Here is a 16,857-nt window from a genome sequence, read left to right as displayed (position 1 = left end):
AGTTAGATCTACTTAAGGTTATGACTTGCATAGCAAATGGTATGGATATGCCAGGGGGGTTTTGGGCATAGGCTAAGGGTTATTTTCCTTGTAAGGGTTATTTTTATTGTGTGCATTTCTTGACGCAGTGTGCATGCACACGGTTACCAAAAAAACTACCTTAATATATTTGGCAAGATCTGCTAGAAGACTTTTAGGGTGTAGAGTTAGTAAGATATATTATAGTTTCAGTTAGATTGACTCGTTATTGTAGTCAGGATTTTATCATGGATTGGGCCACACAAGCTGTCTACGAGTTTGTCAGATCCCACTTTTATGGGAGTTGTAAAATAACGGGAGGGGGTGAAAATTCAAACATAGTTACTTTATTAAAATTGCATAAAATAATTAAAATGTCTAGCCCTAGCAAAACTTCTGTTTGTCCGTTTGTTTTCCCCAAAAGAATAAACACACGTCCTGCTTTTTTTTATGTTGTTTAAAACTACCTTATCTTAACATATTTTAAATATAAAGCGTTATAAGAATAAATAGCCTAGATTTAGGAAGACCCTTGGCCGAAATATTTCAAATTTCGTTTGACCATTGGAAGAAATAAATTTAGAAAAATCGATATTGAGATGCCACAAACCATTACAATGCCCAGCAATTAACTGGTAATAAAAATATATATTCAAATTCTTTAAACAAGTAAACGTAAGTAGATTGCAATATTAATAATGTTAAAAAAAAAAATGTATTTGCCGAAAACCTTTTAAATGACCGGGGCTGGGGTGGAGGGGACATAATATACGATGAAAGTGATGTATATCGTAGGCCCGCATAATCTGAAAAGACAAAGAGGCCTATGCACTGGTGTATGATTTTATGAAATTTAATACAGTAAAAAAAAGAAAGAAAAAAAGTTCGATTTCGGGGATGGGGTGTGTGTGGTGTGGTGGTGGTGGGGGGGGGGGTTGCATTGTGCATTGTCCTGTGCTCTCCCCCTTCTCCTGTTACGTCACAGCCCATGGAAAATTTCATGCAGACCCCCTTTAACACTATTCTGGCGCATTTTCTACGCCAGTGGATTACTCTTTGATAACCAAAATGAACATCAAATTAGACATTTAGTAGCAAAATATATGCATAGATATACTGACACAATGAAAACGCAAAAACAACTTTTCATTGCCAATAACGACAAACTATTAATGAATTGATGGATAATGTAATATGACATTAATGACTGGTATTCATGAGATACATTCACATGGAAACATGGCCAGTTATCATCAGTAATCGAGTTGCATTCGTAATCGAAAAGTTCAACTCCCCCCCCCCCCCCCCCCCCATATCAAGGTCAGTCTCTGGTGTGTCCACCATTGGCCCGTGAGCATGCGTGAAGACGACGGAAAGGATTGGCACAAACATCTCAAATAAGCCACAGGAATGTGCAAGCTCAGCGACGTTACGCGGTGGTAGCTGGCGGTGACGTACACGACGTCCTAACATGGGTTCAAACCCGGTGAAACGGCGGGCCAGTTCATAACGGTGATACCGACTTGTTGCAAGAATGCCTGGGTAATTCTTGCAGTATGTAGACGGGCATTGTCTTGTTGAAACAGAAGGGGACCTCCTGGTCTTCGGTGACGGCGCAAAAGTGGCTGGAGAATGGTCTTAAAATAACGTCAACATAACGCTGGGCTGTAAGGGCATCGTGGACAATGATGAGATCACTCCTGACATCACAGTTGATTGCCCCCCCCCCCCCCCCCCATACCATCAGACAACCGCCGCCAAACCGATCACGTTCCCTCACACATCCGTCAGCGTACCGTTCATGGAGTCTTCAGTACACATGTGCTCTTCCATCGGCAAAGAAGACGGAGAAACGGGACTCATCTGAGAAAACAATGCTCCGGTAAAATGCTGGTGGATGATTACCATTCTGGAGAGCAAACTGTAGTCTCGCAGCACGATGTCGCGGTTTCATGATGTTACCGTTGTACGGGCGTCTGCATCTGAGTCCAGCCGTTCTGAGTCGACGAATGACCGTTATCGGATGGATATGCCTTCCATGACGTCCTATCGTGTTGCTTGCTGTCATCGTCGCAGTTCTGAACCGGTCACGGAGGTGGTGTCGTCGAATCTGCCGATCTTGGCGTGGGGTCGTAACGGGACGTTGACCACGTCGAGGTCAATCACGGACACTCCCGGTCTGTTGATGAGGTTCAACAAGTCGTCCAATAGTTGATGGATGGACTCTGAAGGTCCTAGCAACGTGGCTTTGCGAAGTCCCCCCTTGAACCATGCCCAACGCTCGCTCCCTTTGTTCTTCTCTGAGTCGTGGCATTCTTAATGTGACGAGGAATATGACACCGTTACGTGACTTTTATGTGTCCACATACTGGCATTTCACGTGCATTGCATGCAGCATGATTGAGCATGTAGTGAACGCATTTCACACCATTTTGTGTGCTTCTGCTATTGTATGTGTAACGAGAACAAAACCAGGATTAAAACCTAGACAAAAGTACCAATCAATGGCTTCCTCTCATATATTCTTATTTTAAGTCCAATAAATATATTTTTCATTAATCACAACAAAATATTGAAAAAGATCTGTTTTGCGTTTTCATTGTGTGTCAGTATATATATAGTTGTTTGTTGTTGTTTTGGAGGCGGCCCAGTGGTATAGCGCTCGCTTAATGCGCGGTCGGTTTGGGATCAATCCCCGTCTGTGGGCCCATTGGGATATTTCTCGTTCCAGCCAGTGCACCACGACTGGTATATTAAAGACCGTGGTATGTGCTATTCTGTCTGTGGGATGGTGCATATAAAAGATCCCTTGCTACTAATGGAAAAATGTAGCGGGTTTTCTCTCTAAGACTATATCAAAATTACCAAATGTTTGACATCCAATACCCGATGTATATCAATGTGCTCTAGTCGTGTCATTAAACAAAACAAACAAACAAATAAATAAAAATATAGTTTTTCAGTGCGATATTTACTATTCTTAGATTGCCAAAATCCTTTATAAACCGACAGATTGGAGAAATACCACTGGAATTGGTTAATAGCCTGGTCTTTTACAAACAAAACGTTAACACATGGTCTGAGTGAAATTTTAGAATGCATACGGTACTTTTTTTCTTCTTCTTCACCCCACATATTTTTTTGGCCTAAAATGTTACTGAAATGGTGTGAAGGAAGGAAGGAAATGTTTTATTTAACGACGCACTCAACACATTTTATTTACGGTTATATGGCGTCAGACATATGGTTAAGGACCACACAGATATAGAGAGGAAACCCGCTGTTGCCACTTCATGGGCTACTCCTTTCGATTAGCAGCAAGGGATCTTTTATATGCACCATCCCACAGACAGGGTAGTACATGCCACGGCCTTTGATATACTTGTTACTGATGAAAAAATATAGCGGATTTCCTCTCTAACACTTTATATCAAAATTACCAAAATGTTTGAAATCCAATAGCTGATGATTAATAAATCAATGTGCTCTAGATAGTGTTACATTCGTTAAATAAAACAAATTGTAACTTTAAATTGCATCGTAACACAATCAAAATCAATAATCGCACGTCTAAACAATATATGTATATGTACATGCAGAAAATAGTTGTTTGATTCGTTACAGTTCAAGGACTCTTAATAGCGGCCTGCGAAAAGAAAAACGTAGTTCAGTAATTATTATTTTTAGACCTTGCAGGTGAAATAGAAATTCCACCTACCAAACAGAATGACAGGTAATGACAGGTAATTCAAAAGACAGATGTATGTATGATTATCTCATCTACTATTTAACTTGTGAATCTGTTACATTTGTATTCTATTTTAATTCCATAATGCTCTAAAATACATCTCGAAGGACCTACTTTTCACATACAATATCCGAATAGGCCTACTCTCCTCACCCTATGCCGTGTTATTTCCAGCAGGCCATATCTTTTCTGAGCATTTGTCGTGCCTTTCTGCTACGGAACCCTCCACTGGCGAAGTCAGAGGTCGGATCCGTGGTAGGCGTGCCTGAACCTTTGTGGATATGGGCACGTTAAACGAGTTTCCATTCCATTCCATTTGTCGTGCTATTTAAAAAAAAACCAAAACAAAAACAACAACAACAGGCCATATTTGAATTATTTGGAACCCAATCTAATTAAGATTTACATGTAATAGTGGAGCTAATTTTAATTAGATTGTAACGTAATGCTATTTGAATGGCTTTGCCATGATGTTAAGTCTAGACATTAAGGTTTATAAGCACGGGGCCAGGCCTACTTTATTTATTTATTTATTTATCCATCCATCGGAAATGTGCTATCGGCAGGCGAAAGATGTTGGAACGTATCAACAACAACATGACAAAAAAAAGAAGAAGATCTTTGACTGGTTTTCCGTCAAAGCTGTTAGGAACCTGTTTTAAGAAACAGTCTAACAACATGACTGCCTTTCGGGAAAGAATGTGGTGATTCACGCAGAAAACGTTATTTACTTATTCTAATTATCACCTTTTTAATGTTGAGACAACTATAGGTACCAGCCAAGAGCTGGCCACATGTCAGTACACCCGATTTAAGTTTATTTAAGCACAGCAATCATGCAATGATAAAATACAATAATTTTACCATTTATTTTTGTTTTACTGATTTTTGTGTCACTGTAGGCACTGCGGATACTTTCTAAATATGACAAGAATGATAACCATTTTTGCTGTACTGATAAAATACATTTTAAAGAAGTATTTTCAACAACAACAAAAATTAATTGCCCCAAACACCCTCAAAATGGAAATTTTTCATTATGGGGAAATAACTCCGTTTAGCAACAATTGACAGAAGACCTAAAAAATTGGCACAGTGAAATATTTAACAATTTAAACCTTATTTTGGGTTTTAATACCTTTATTAGCATTTACCCTGTAAATATTTCCACTAAATTGTCATTAAAATAATTTCCAATGTTTTTTCAATGCCAAGACAAACCCATTCACTTGCCTTAGTTATATGGTACATGAATTCAGTCCCTGTATATCTCTTTTAATAAGTTTTTAAAATTAATTAAATCAATATAATTTGACATTGTATAGTATAATACATATATATAATAATCAACCACGGATCCAAGGGAAGGTTTTACAGGTGTACCCTCCCACCATTTTAAAATGTAAATGTACAATTTTAAAATAATCAAATTAGTGGGGTTATGTAATATCTTGGTCAGCTGGATGTTTTTGCAGAAGTTTATTATGTAATGCCAGTTACTGTAATTTTCACTTTGTTGGGTGCTATTTTTCGACATTGCATCAACACTATGAATACCAGTGTTCTCGCTGCCCCATTTAAGTGGGACGGCCTACCCAACTATTGCATTTTTCTGCCCTCCTTTTAAGTTCTGCTACCCTCCTTTATGTTTTTGTGTCCCTCTTTATTTTCACGCATCCTACTAGATATCTCTGCTATTGCCAAATGAACACTTTTTTCCACACAAAAATAATCATCAGTCTGCACATTGGACATGAAAGGAAACAAGCTGCATTGTGCATATGAAAAAGCAACTGACAAAAAACTTCAGTAGCTTACGACAAATACCGTAACGTAATTTAACAGTATTTTTAACAGCCTGTATTTTGTCCTATACCTGTATCTATTTGTATCTTTGATACACACAATAAAAGATATATTTTATTTAAGCAATGAAACCATTTTATTTGTTATCGATTCGGCAATCTTCAACAGAAAAACCCCACTTATTTGGAGCCAAACTTGTCACATGATCAGACCGGTTATTCTGTCTTTTGTTTGGAACCACAAACTATCGTCCACAGTTAAGATATGAAACAAAATTGGGCCCGGTAGGAGACATGTATTGCTTTAGCAGTACTGAGGACTCACCCTGTACATTGCCAGATTAGCCATTTGCTAATTTCTATACAAAGTGGCTACAGCATTTAGTCTTTGGTTAATAAAATATTCTTTAAATTAACCAGATTTGAAAGTTGGTTAAACCAAAATGTGTTCCAGAGTGAGCCCTGAGTACTCTCAGAATACTTGTTCCATTAGTATATTTAAACTGTAATACTAAAATACTAATGCTTAAAGTATTTTGTGAATGCAGATGTTTGGCCAAGTTAACTACATGAAGAAAACACAGGATGTCTACAAAGATGTATGACAGCTTGATTCGCCTTCTTCTTGTTGGCGACACAGGAGTCGGAAAGACATGTTTAATTTGTCGTTATGCACATGACCAGTTCAGTAATGACCATGTGTCAACCATTGGTAAGTTTTCCTGGACCATTAACAGTCTAGACTCTATACAGGCCTGTGGAATGAAAATGTATGTTTTTGTCCTACTCACATGTATATAAATGAAGATAAAAATATGACTTGTGCCCCCACCTCCCTCTAGATACAGGCCTAGTATGTCCATCAGAAACTTAATGTGATGCTAACAAATGACTTCTGTTTAAATTGTTTTCTAGCATGGCTACTTCATCCTTAAAATATATGTATATGTTTACCAGTATTACTTAAATGTTGCCAAGCAAGAATGGTGTGGGGTTTTTCATTGAAAGGGTTACAATATTAATCAGCTGTCATTTGATAGCTACCTACAAATGATAAAAAGGTGAAATGTAAGTTATTTGTTTTAAATGAAATTTGCTTCATGTGTTGTTTTTTCCCAGTATTGAAATGTTGTCATATTAATAAAATATTAATTATAAAACAATGTGTTTAACTGAATGAATTAAAAAAATTGTGGTTAAAGAAATATTATCTCAGGTAGAGACCACCTGTAGATATTAATTAATAAATAATTAATATGGGTGATGTGTGTAACAGTCATGTTATAGGGTGATTATTTAATTCGGTGCAAATCCTGTCAAATCTTTAATGAATTTGGTGGATGAAGCTTGGGTCAGTTTTGATTATGAAAATGGTTGTAATATTTTCCCAAATGTCCATATGTTTCAGAAACACCCCTGCTACATGTATGTACACAAATGAAAATGATTTGCACATACAATTTCTAAATATAATAGTCTTTTTTATCTTCTAGGTGTTGATTTTAAGGTCAGGACTATTGAAATTGATGGTCAGACAGTCAAAGTACAGATTTGGTAAGACTGATATTTAATTGTTATGATGAAAAAGAAAATGAAAAATATGTTGTTGAAACTGTGTAGAACCAGTATAAGTCCGGGCTCACCTTGTACATTGATTGTCAAATTGGCCAATTACTAATTTTTATACAAAATGGCTACTAAATTTAGACTTTGGATAATAAAATATTCTTCAAATTAGCCACATTTTAATGATTTTCAAGAAAATATTCTACATTTCCAAAAATTGGCTCATCCAAAAGTTTTTCCAGTGTGAGTCCTGATAAGTCCTTCAAGCATACACTAATTTATACTTTATTTTGTAAACCTAACTTGAATATTCTCAACCTGTAACCTGCTTATATTAGAGGATAGGGTTATTTAAGATATAAGCAAGGTGGCGGTAGAAAGGACACATTCTGTTCTAAAACTTCTCATCAGCACCAGTTGTAACATTTGGCCAACTGATCTGTAATTTTCATTTTTCTTTATTCTACATTTTGATAGTCATAATATTTTAGTTTATAATCGTTCTAATATTTTATGTAACAAATCGTAACAAAAGAAGAACAAGTTGATTACTGGTTCTATAGCTATGTGTTTTTATTTTCAGGGACACTGCTGGTCAAGAAAGATTTGAAGCAATCACAAAGCAGTTTTATCGCAGAGCTCAAGTAAAATTATTTTATATTTCTTATGATGTCTAATTCATTATGGTCCTGTACTATTAGCAACCAGAGATCTTTTATCAGGAATGGACACTAAATGACTATGACTTTGAAGTAAATAATATATAATAAATGTCCTTTTACTTGTAATACATGAGATATATAAAGATTATTAAATTTGCATGAGAATCATATGAAAATTATGAAACAAGTTGATGAATTGGGTTATTTCCCAAGCAAGAGTGACGAGTATAACAGTTTTCCAATGATTTTCATAATTTTTATGCAATCGTGATCATTTCCTTATTATCCACATGTTAAAACAATCCATTTTAAAAGATTCAAGTCAAACTTACAGAACCGACTGCTTTGATTGTGATCCACACAATATGAGGTAGGTCTGGTAATATGAGGTCAGGTCTGGTGCTTATAATTTTTTAGAATCTAGACTCAAGGCTTTAATAAAGTCTGATACTATAATGTCATAACAACGCCATACAAATTGTATGCGTGTGATGTCATTAAAGATTGAGTCTGGACTCTTAAAACGGGCCCAGCTGACAGGTCACAGTTGTAATGTTGCACCCTTAGGAAATGGTTCCATAAATTATGTATAAATTTAATAACTACAGTCAAACCTGTCCTAGCGGCCACATGTAATCAGCGGTCACCTGCCTTAAGTGGCTTTTTCCCCTCCCAAACAATTTATAATGTAAATGCTCCTGTAATAAGCGGTCACCTGTCTAATGTGGCCTAAATCAGATCCCAAATCGCTAAAATACCTGAATTAAGCGACCACATTAAATGTTAAATATTATACAAAAGGATATTTAACAACAGCGATAAGGTGCAGCAAATAACCGATCTTCATCTTGAGGAATACTAGTACCCATTCAGTCCCGACATCTCTACTGTGTATCAATTAAGAAAGTATGACTCTGCATTGCTTCTAACTGCCTCTGGACAGGATACGCTTGACATTTGTAGATTCACTTACTATGACAATACACTGCATGAAGTAGGAATTAAATAATTAAATAGAAAAAGAAAACAAACTTTGTTGAGAACAGTTAATTTAATACATTCCACTGAATTATTTCTGAAGGAGACATGTCATAAGTTGATTTATAGTCAACTGTGAAGCATACCACATCTGTTGATTAGCAGTACAGATGGTAAAACAAGAAACAATAAAAAATATTTTAAAGACTGTATGTGTGGCAAACTGTAATCAGTGGTCACGTGTCTTAAGCAGCCACTTTTATCTACTCCCTTGTGTGACCGCTTAAGACAGGTTTGACTGTATATCGAACATAAGATGTATTTAAAATTAATTGCTTTCAAATATCTACATTTTCATGTTTAGATTGCTACTGCCACTGATGTAATTAGTCAAGTCAGTTTAGATGTGGCCATTCAATCAATCAAAATACATGAGCAATTGTTATGACAAGTATGCCATACTCAGGGCTAGTTCTGTATGAGCAGAAACTTTCACCAAATCATCTATTTAAACTTCAAAAATTGCAAAAACAGTTATTTTCTAATAAAATAACAAGTATTACATGAAATTTATTCGCCAAATGGAAATAAAATTCGCCAATTGTTTTGAAAATTCTCAGTTGGCAAACTTGGCGAGTGCCAGAGATAGCCCTGCATACTGATTATAATTCCCTGTATATCTTGAACTGTGTGGATAATAACAAATTGTTTGTTGGTCAATGTTGTTTTCTAATATTACATACCAACTAAAAGTAATAACTTTAAGTAGCAACAGAAAGGTTTAAAAACTAAAATTCTAATATCATGTTTACTATTTATTAGCTATCAACAAACACCTGGTGTGTGACATTTTTAAATGATCATGCTACTCTTGTTTATTTGTACACTAAGGTAAGGTTTTATGATATTTAAATAATTATTGTTTTTTGTAGGGAGTAATGGTTGTTTATGATATAACCAACCAGACTTCTTTCCTGTCATTACCCAAATGGATGGCATATATCAAACAGGTAAAGTCCTAATTATATCACTTACTGAAGATGTTTTTTTTTAATATTTATATTATTTTAAAAAATTGTGAAGTATTTAAAAAAAATTGTTTTCTGTGTGTTATTCGAATTCAAAACTTTGTAACAACAAATCTGATTAGGTCTTTTTTAAACTTCGATGTGGTACAACTTGTGTTTTTTTTCCTATAAAACACTTTGAATGAAAACGTTTGTTTTGTTTAACGATACCACAAAATCACATTGATTTATTAATCATTGCCTATTGGATGTCAAACATTTAGTAATTTTGACAAAGACACATGTAGTCTTAGAGAGGAAATAAGCTACATTTTTCAATTAATAGCAAGGGATCTTTTATATGCACTATCCCACAGACAGGATAGCACATACAACAGCATTTGATATACCAGTCATGCCCTGGCTAGAACGAGAAATAGCCTAATAGGATCGATCCTAGACTGACTGTGCATCAAGCGAGCAGTTTACCACTGGGCTACGTCCCGCCCTTCACTTTAAATGAAATCTCACAATTATAATATTTTGAGAATAATTTGAAGCAAACTAGCAGTTGTGGTTTTGAAAGTTGGTTAACAAAACATCCTTGAAAAATCACATGTCATAAAATGATGAAAATATTATTACCGGTAGATGCCCTTAAGATTAACATTTGTTGTGGAATTTTCAAGCATATTTTTGCATTTATAATTTCAGTTTGCCAAGGAAGATGCTGTGTTAATGTTAGTAGGAAACAAAAATGACAAGGAAACAAAAAGACAAATTGAATATAAACAGGGTCAACAGGTAAAATATAGCAATGTCTGATAACTTATTTTAAAGGAATGTTACTGTTTCAATAAGTGAGTAGCTCATTGGACATTATATCATTTGTATAGGTTTTTTGGTGTTTTTTTTTACATTATAAAAGAAAGTACCATACGTCTATGAATAACAATCAGGTTTAAAAAGGTGAATTTTAGAATGTGGTAAATTGTTGGCTGTGTTGTACTATACATAACTGGCAAGGAAACATATTGAATTTGAGATTAAATTTAACTTACTACTCAGTGTTTCTGCCAGAAAAATATTTTTGGGTATGTCACTATTGAACTGAATGCAACCAGAAAAAAAAGGGTTATGTTTAGGGTTAGGTTTAAGAAAATCATACAGTAATGTTAAGAGTTATTAATTTTGTCAAAAGGTTAACTTAAAAAAAAAATCTGCAAAAACATTTGGGTATGGCGCCATACCCATTTTACCCTCTGGCAGAAACCCTGCAAAAAGTACTGGAATAGTTATGCCTGTATAAAATTCAGAGATGTAATGTGTGACTGAATGTCAGTATGTACAGTGGGATTGACTGCCAGTAACACGGTTAACTTCCTCATACTGTAGATGAGGATTTTGGTTGCAGTCAGTATATAGAGGATACTCCCCGAGTGTCTTGTGATATCGTAATTTATCAGCACCAGTATACTTTTATCAACTTGTGCTAATAAATTATGATATCACAAGACACGAGGGGATATTCTTTTTATCATCCATTATCATTCTTTCATTTGCGACAATTGTAAACAATATCAGTAATGTGGGTTGAATGTATCTATTTGGCGGCAGTAGATTTGTTAACTAGTAGAACGACAGTGGTGTGACGTCACTAATGGTAGGTTTATCACTGAAACATACACAGTAATGTAACAAAAGAAGCGATATCTCCTAGGAGAATATCGCAGAAGATATCACACATTATAATGACAACGATATCTCCTACAAAAGCCGTTAATGGATGATACTTGTTATTATTTATCTGTTCACTTTTTTCTTCCCATCGGTATACATTTGCTTTGTATTGATTATATCATATAATATTTTGATTTTTTAAATTGTAACTTTTATTTTCAGTTTGCTCGGGAGAATGGATTACAGTTTTTTGAAACAAGTGCTAAAAGCAAAGAACATCTAGAAAGGGTAAGCACATGTTATTAGCTTTAACAACATGATGTTGCGTAGTGCACACTTGTTTGTGTGGAAAGATGTGATCAAGAGCTATAGTGTATGGTCTAACTTTTAATGTTACTATTATTCACCTCATGATTAATATTCTTGGAATTAGTTTTTTTGCTGTCTAAGCTATTGCCTCAGAACCTCACAGCAAAAGCTATGGTATGTCCTGTCCTTTCTAATGGAAAACATGTAGCGACATTCCTCTGTAGACTGTGTGTTAGTATTATCAAATGTGTACCATCCATCAACCGATTATTAATTGATTAATGCACTCTTGTGGTATTGTTAAACAAAACAATCTTTTATTTTTGTGGACCCATTGGGCTATTTCTTGTTCCAGCCAGTGCACCACAACTGGTGTAACAAAGGCCGTGGTATGTACTATACTGTCTGTGGGATGGTGCATATAAAAGATCCCTTGCTGCTAATCGAAATGAGTAGCCCATGAAGTGGCAACAGCGTGTTTCCTCTCTCAATATCTGTGTTGTCCATAACCATATGTCTGACGCCATATAATCGTAAATAAAATGTGTTGAGTGCGTCGTTAAATAAAACATTTCCTTCCTTCCTTTTATTTTTGTTTTCAAATAAACATTTATAATTTATTTTGTTAATATTTCAGGCTTTTAATGCAATTTGCAAGGAGATTCTCTTCGTTCAGAACCAGCGCCCACCGTCCGAAGCTACGAGCAGTGAAAACACTTCGGTACAGATAGAAGTGAACGGTGATGTGAACAACTCGGACACCACTCAACTGGTGGGGGATGAGGGAAAAGCTGTGGGACGATGGCAGTGCTGCTATATACTATAGTCATGTTGTCGGGTTATAGGGAGTATACAGACCATGCACACTTACATGCATGTATGTGTTTTCCTGTGGTATCACATATTTAAAATTAAACCAATATTTTAATTTGGGTCTCCACGACTACTCAAGTATGTGGGCATGGGCCGAGTCTAAGAAGACTCGAGTCCATTCACAGGACTTGAATACCCGTGCAAGGAAGAACACTCTTATTTAACTCTATTTTTTTAAAGTAATTTTGCCATATGCTTACCGCCAGTTACATTATTGGGCTATGAGACATGGAAGGAAAACAAAAGTCGAAGTGAAATAATCTTTCGTGCAATTTTCAGAGGCCTGTATTTTGTGGACCCAGTGGTTTATTTCCAGTTCCAACCATTGGTGCATTACTGCTGTGGAATGTATGATCAGGTCTTTAAAAAAAACCCCTGTACAGCTGGTTTGAAAGGTCATGGTTGCAATGGATTTTCTGTCTCATCAGGACAAGTACTGCAAGTACTGTTTGTCGGATATCTAAAAACTCCTGATTAAATAATGTTCTGGGGTATCATTAAACAGACTATCCTGAGTTTGTAGCCATTTCAAAAGGGCTTTTGGAAAATTAAATATTTTTTTTACATTTTCTTGCTTTGGTTATAAATATTTCTATAACCAATGCATTTCCACCATAATGTTTTGTAGTATTTCAATATAGATTTTTGTGTAAAATAATTTCATACGTATGAATCTATTATTTCTACTAACAGACAAACCAAATTTGAAATAATACCGGTCAAAGGCCATTCCAAATGTATTTATCCATATAATGTGGTATAAACATGTTACGGTAAGGTAGTGTTTTAATAAGCAGAATGAGTGTCTATTAGTTGAGGGTAACAAATGGATGTCATGCTAAGGCTGAAAACTCAGGATAGTCACTTTAAAGGAAACACACATTTTAATATCTTAATTCACCATACCTAGAAAACATGCAAGTGCCTGGCTTGTGTAAACCGTTATTGTACAGCTGACCTTGTGATAATGTGTGCATGCTAATCAGAGGTGTCAGGTCTCACACCACATAACACAACAATGGATTTGCAGTGTTTAAATCTTGACAAAAATATTATTATTATCTCGATTGATTTTATGTATAACCAAATTGAGTTTTTCTTGGATGTTTACAAATATATAACCAAATTTAGTATTTTTCTGGGCAAACAAAATGCAAATAAACACAAACATCTTTTTCTTTCCTTTGAATACTTTTATAAGTTAATGAAATATGCTAATTCTCCAATTAGGTATTTTTGTAATGAAATATATTTATAAAATTCTTCTCCAGTATGTATTTTATTAATAACCATGGTGTCATGGTTCAGTGCATTAATCTTGGATTACATGCTGTACAATTATAATTGTGTTACCCACCAAATAGTGTTAATGATGTACGATAAAGTTGTAAAACTAAAAGTCAGTACATCCTTTTATATGTATCACTTGTTATAGCAAATTTGTTCATAGGTAACCTACTATAAAGTATAAGTGCTTTTTTATATCCATGAATCAGCTGTTCCATTTATTTTGCTTTAAAGATGTCAATTCTTTGTTGTGCTAATCGCCATATGATAATTGTGCTTAGCTGACTTACTATAAAGTGGTAAAAAAACAAAATGTATTTTTGCATGACTATTGTATATAAAAATATTTTATTACTTGATAAAGCCATTGTACATTAATGTTGTAAATGTTGGTATATATTTCCACTTGTGCAACTGCAAGGAATATCAAAATATTGTATCACCTCTTGCTTGAAATTACAATAATGTAAAAGGTTTATGTGCATACATAATGACAATGTTTATTAGGATTTTTTATGTAAGTTAGTAAATTTCTAATCAAATTTATTCTCAACCATTTTTGGCGTATTACACACATTTCATGATAATCCCTGGAATGAAAACCTGAAAACTGAATTTGCATTGTGACGACTTATTACTGTATACAAACAGACATAATAAATGCCAAGAAATTACTTTTCATAGATGAAAAGTTTTTAGAACAATGCCATACAAACACCAAAACTTTGAAACAGACTATTGCCTTTATTTGCAATAGCCAGGTGTAATAATTACATTCTTGCTTTAGTGTGTTTAAAATTTTCTTTGTGTGTGGTAGTTTCTTAGGAAATCAAATGTTTCTTCATCTATAAAAGACACAACTTTTTGATGTTTATTATTTCTGTTGTTTACATAGTGTAATTGGTCATATAATGTTAATACAGTTTTCAATGTTTTCAAAAAATTTCATGAATTATGTAATCAGCAAAAAAAAAAAATGAGAAGGTTGAATATTATTACCCATGTGGTTAAACATATCTTGGTTCATTTCAAAGTGTTATGTCTCACTACAATCTTAATGGAACAGTCAAATGAGTTCAGTGATGCCATTGACCAAAGATACAAGATGTTCAGCTAGTCATTGTATCTTGCCAATTTATATAAATAGTAAAGTTAACAGTTTGACATTAAGAAACCTCATTGTTTAAGACTATCATGCTGTTTTAGAATCCATAAGCTATCTGAAACCATTCCATAATTCTTAATTCATTAAAAATATTTAGCCAAAAGGTTTTTGTCATCTCATTATATTTTGCTCATTGCTATATCCAACAATTAATTATTTTTTTGATAAAAAAAAAAAGGGAACATTTTGTTTTCCAAATCTTGATTAGTGATATTTCTGGTTAACTAAAGATGCATTAACTGTTTAATGTTTTAAAATTGTGTAGCGATCTCTGAAATTTCAGTAGTGAATCACAACCTCATACTGTCAAAGATAAATTGATGAGTGTTCATTTTCATACATTAGTCTAACGTCAGTCCCTATCAGTGGACTTGTCTGAATATTCCAACATCCAGTCAAATTATTCCCAGAAGCAAGAACAAAGGAGAAAGTAACGTGATTGACAGTGGATACTCTTAAACACAATGAAAGATAATTGGGATTTACCGGCCTAGGTGGTGTTAAAGTTTGTTTTGTTTGATATCATCACTAGAGCACATTTGGCTGTCAAACATTTGGTAATTCTGACTCATAGTCAATGGAGGAAACCCACAACAATTTTCCTAATACAGCAAGGGATTTTTTATATGCACCTTCCTACAGACAGGAAAGCACATACCACAGCCTTTGACCAGTTGTGGTGCACTGGTTGGAATGAGAAAAAACAATCAATTGAACGGATGAACAGAGGTGATTTGATCCTGCGATGGAAGCACCTCAGATGAGCACTCGACTGACTGAGCTAAATCCTGCCCTCTTCGATGGTGTAGTGGTTAAGCCATCACACATAAGGCTGGTAGGTACAGGGTTGGCACCCCAATACTGGCTCTCATCCAGAGCGAATTTTACAACTCGCTGGGTAGGTGTACAGCCACTAATCTCTCTCACTAACCATGAACCGTAATCCTCTGTCCTGGACAGACAGCTGAGCTGTGTGCCCAGGACAACGTGCTTGGACCTTAATTGGATATAATTATGACAATAAATGAAATGAACTAGCCATTTGATTAGCTGTTTCCATCAGTCCATGGGTGAGGGGTGGACACAGTTGGTGAGAAGTCGGATTAACAACGCTATACATAAAAATAGAAAACAATGTTTTCTTATAAATTATATATTAACAGTGATTGTAATTACTATGGTGGTGTTGCTTAAACAAAACTTCGAGATCATTCATAAATTATTATATATGTAAATTTTAACTAAATTTGCCAGTAACTGCATTTTGTTTGTGATGTTCTATTCAATATTTTGGAGGTGTCTGTTACTTTAAAAAATGAGTTTTTGTACATGAAGTAATATTTTGTAACTTTATTTTTAATTTTAATACATTGTATTAAATGACATGGGACCAACTCTTAACATGTTCAGAATATTATGTGTTCCTTTTGAAAATGTTTATAACATGGCTGAATACCTAATTTGTATCGGCATATGCTTTACCGGTACATATTTTTAAAAAAAGAAGTAAAAAGAAACAGAAAGGTAAATATTTTGATGGATATGACCATGGTCAAAAACATTTTGTGACAGTACCTTAGTTTGTTGGTAGATCACAAAAATGTAAAACATATGACTTGGAAATTATGACATTAAATGACTGTGAAATCATAACCAAATGCATAAATACATGTACAGACCATGTATAATCTACAGACCATATTCTGGTCTTAAAATTTACTGTCAGTGCTTCCCAAATTTTCTAATTTTTGCTCAAATG

The 16,857-nt window shown here is 34.7% G+C and overlaps 1 protein-coding gene across 2 annotated transcripts; it reads left to right on the top strand.

Moving 5' to 3' along the window:
• The first annotated feature begins 4,374 nt into the window (after positions 1 to 4,374).
• On the top strand, positions 4,375 to 15,721 carry LOC121370882 (ras-related protein Rab-13-like). Of its 2 annotated transcripts, none has more exons than XM_041496412.1 (8): positions 4,375 to 4,470; positions 6,120 to 6,283; positions 7,065 to 7,125; positions 7,721 to 7,781; positions 9,710 to 9,787; positions 10,499 to 10,588; positions 11,687 to 11,752; positions 12,411 to 15,721. In XM_041496412.1, exons 2-8 carry the CDS (start codon positions 6,157 to 6,159, stop codon positions 12,597 to 12,599), a joined length of 672 nt encoding a protein of 223 aa, XP_041352346.1. In that variant the 5' UTR covers positions 4,375 to 4,470; positions 6,120 to 6,156; the 3' UTR covers positions 12,600 to 15,721. The 2 variants fall into 2 exon arrangements, with proteins under 2 accessions (XP_041352346.1, XP_041352345.1); XM_041496411.1 differs by having other exon boundaries at positions 4,416 to 4,562.
• Positions 15,722 to 16,857: the final 1,136 nt, after the last annotated feature.

The sequence above is a fragment of the Gigantopelta aegis genome, chromosome 4, assembly GCF_016097555.1.
Source record: "Gigantopelta aegis isolate Gae_Host chromosome 4, Gae_host_genome, whole genome shotgun sequence".
In the NCBI taxonomy this organism is placed as follows: Eukaryota; Metazoa; Mollusca; class Gastropoda; order Neomphalida; family Peltospiridae; genus Gigantopelta; species Gigantopelta aegis.
Note: the sequence above shows the minus strand (reverse complement) of the source record. Positions and strands in the feature narration are given on the sequence as shown.

Bases quoted from the DNA above. Each gene is read 5' to 3' on its own strand.
- LOC121370882 (XM_041496412.1), top strand. From the start codon at position 6,157: ATGTCTACAAAGATGTATGACAGCTTGATTCGCCTTCTTCTTGTTGGC. The intron at 7,782-9,709 runs GTAAAATTATTT...TGTTTTTTGTAG, and splicing joins AGTTTTATCGCAGAGCTCAA to GGAGTAATGGTTGTTTATGA. The intron at 10,589-11,686 runs GTAAAATATAGC...TTTTATTTTCAG, and splicing joins AATATAAACAGGGTCAACAG to TTTGCTCGGGAGAATGGATT.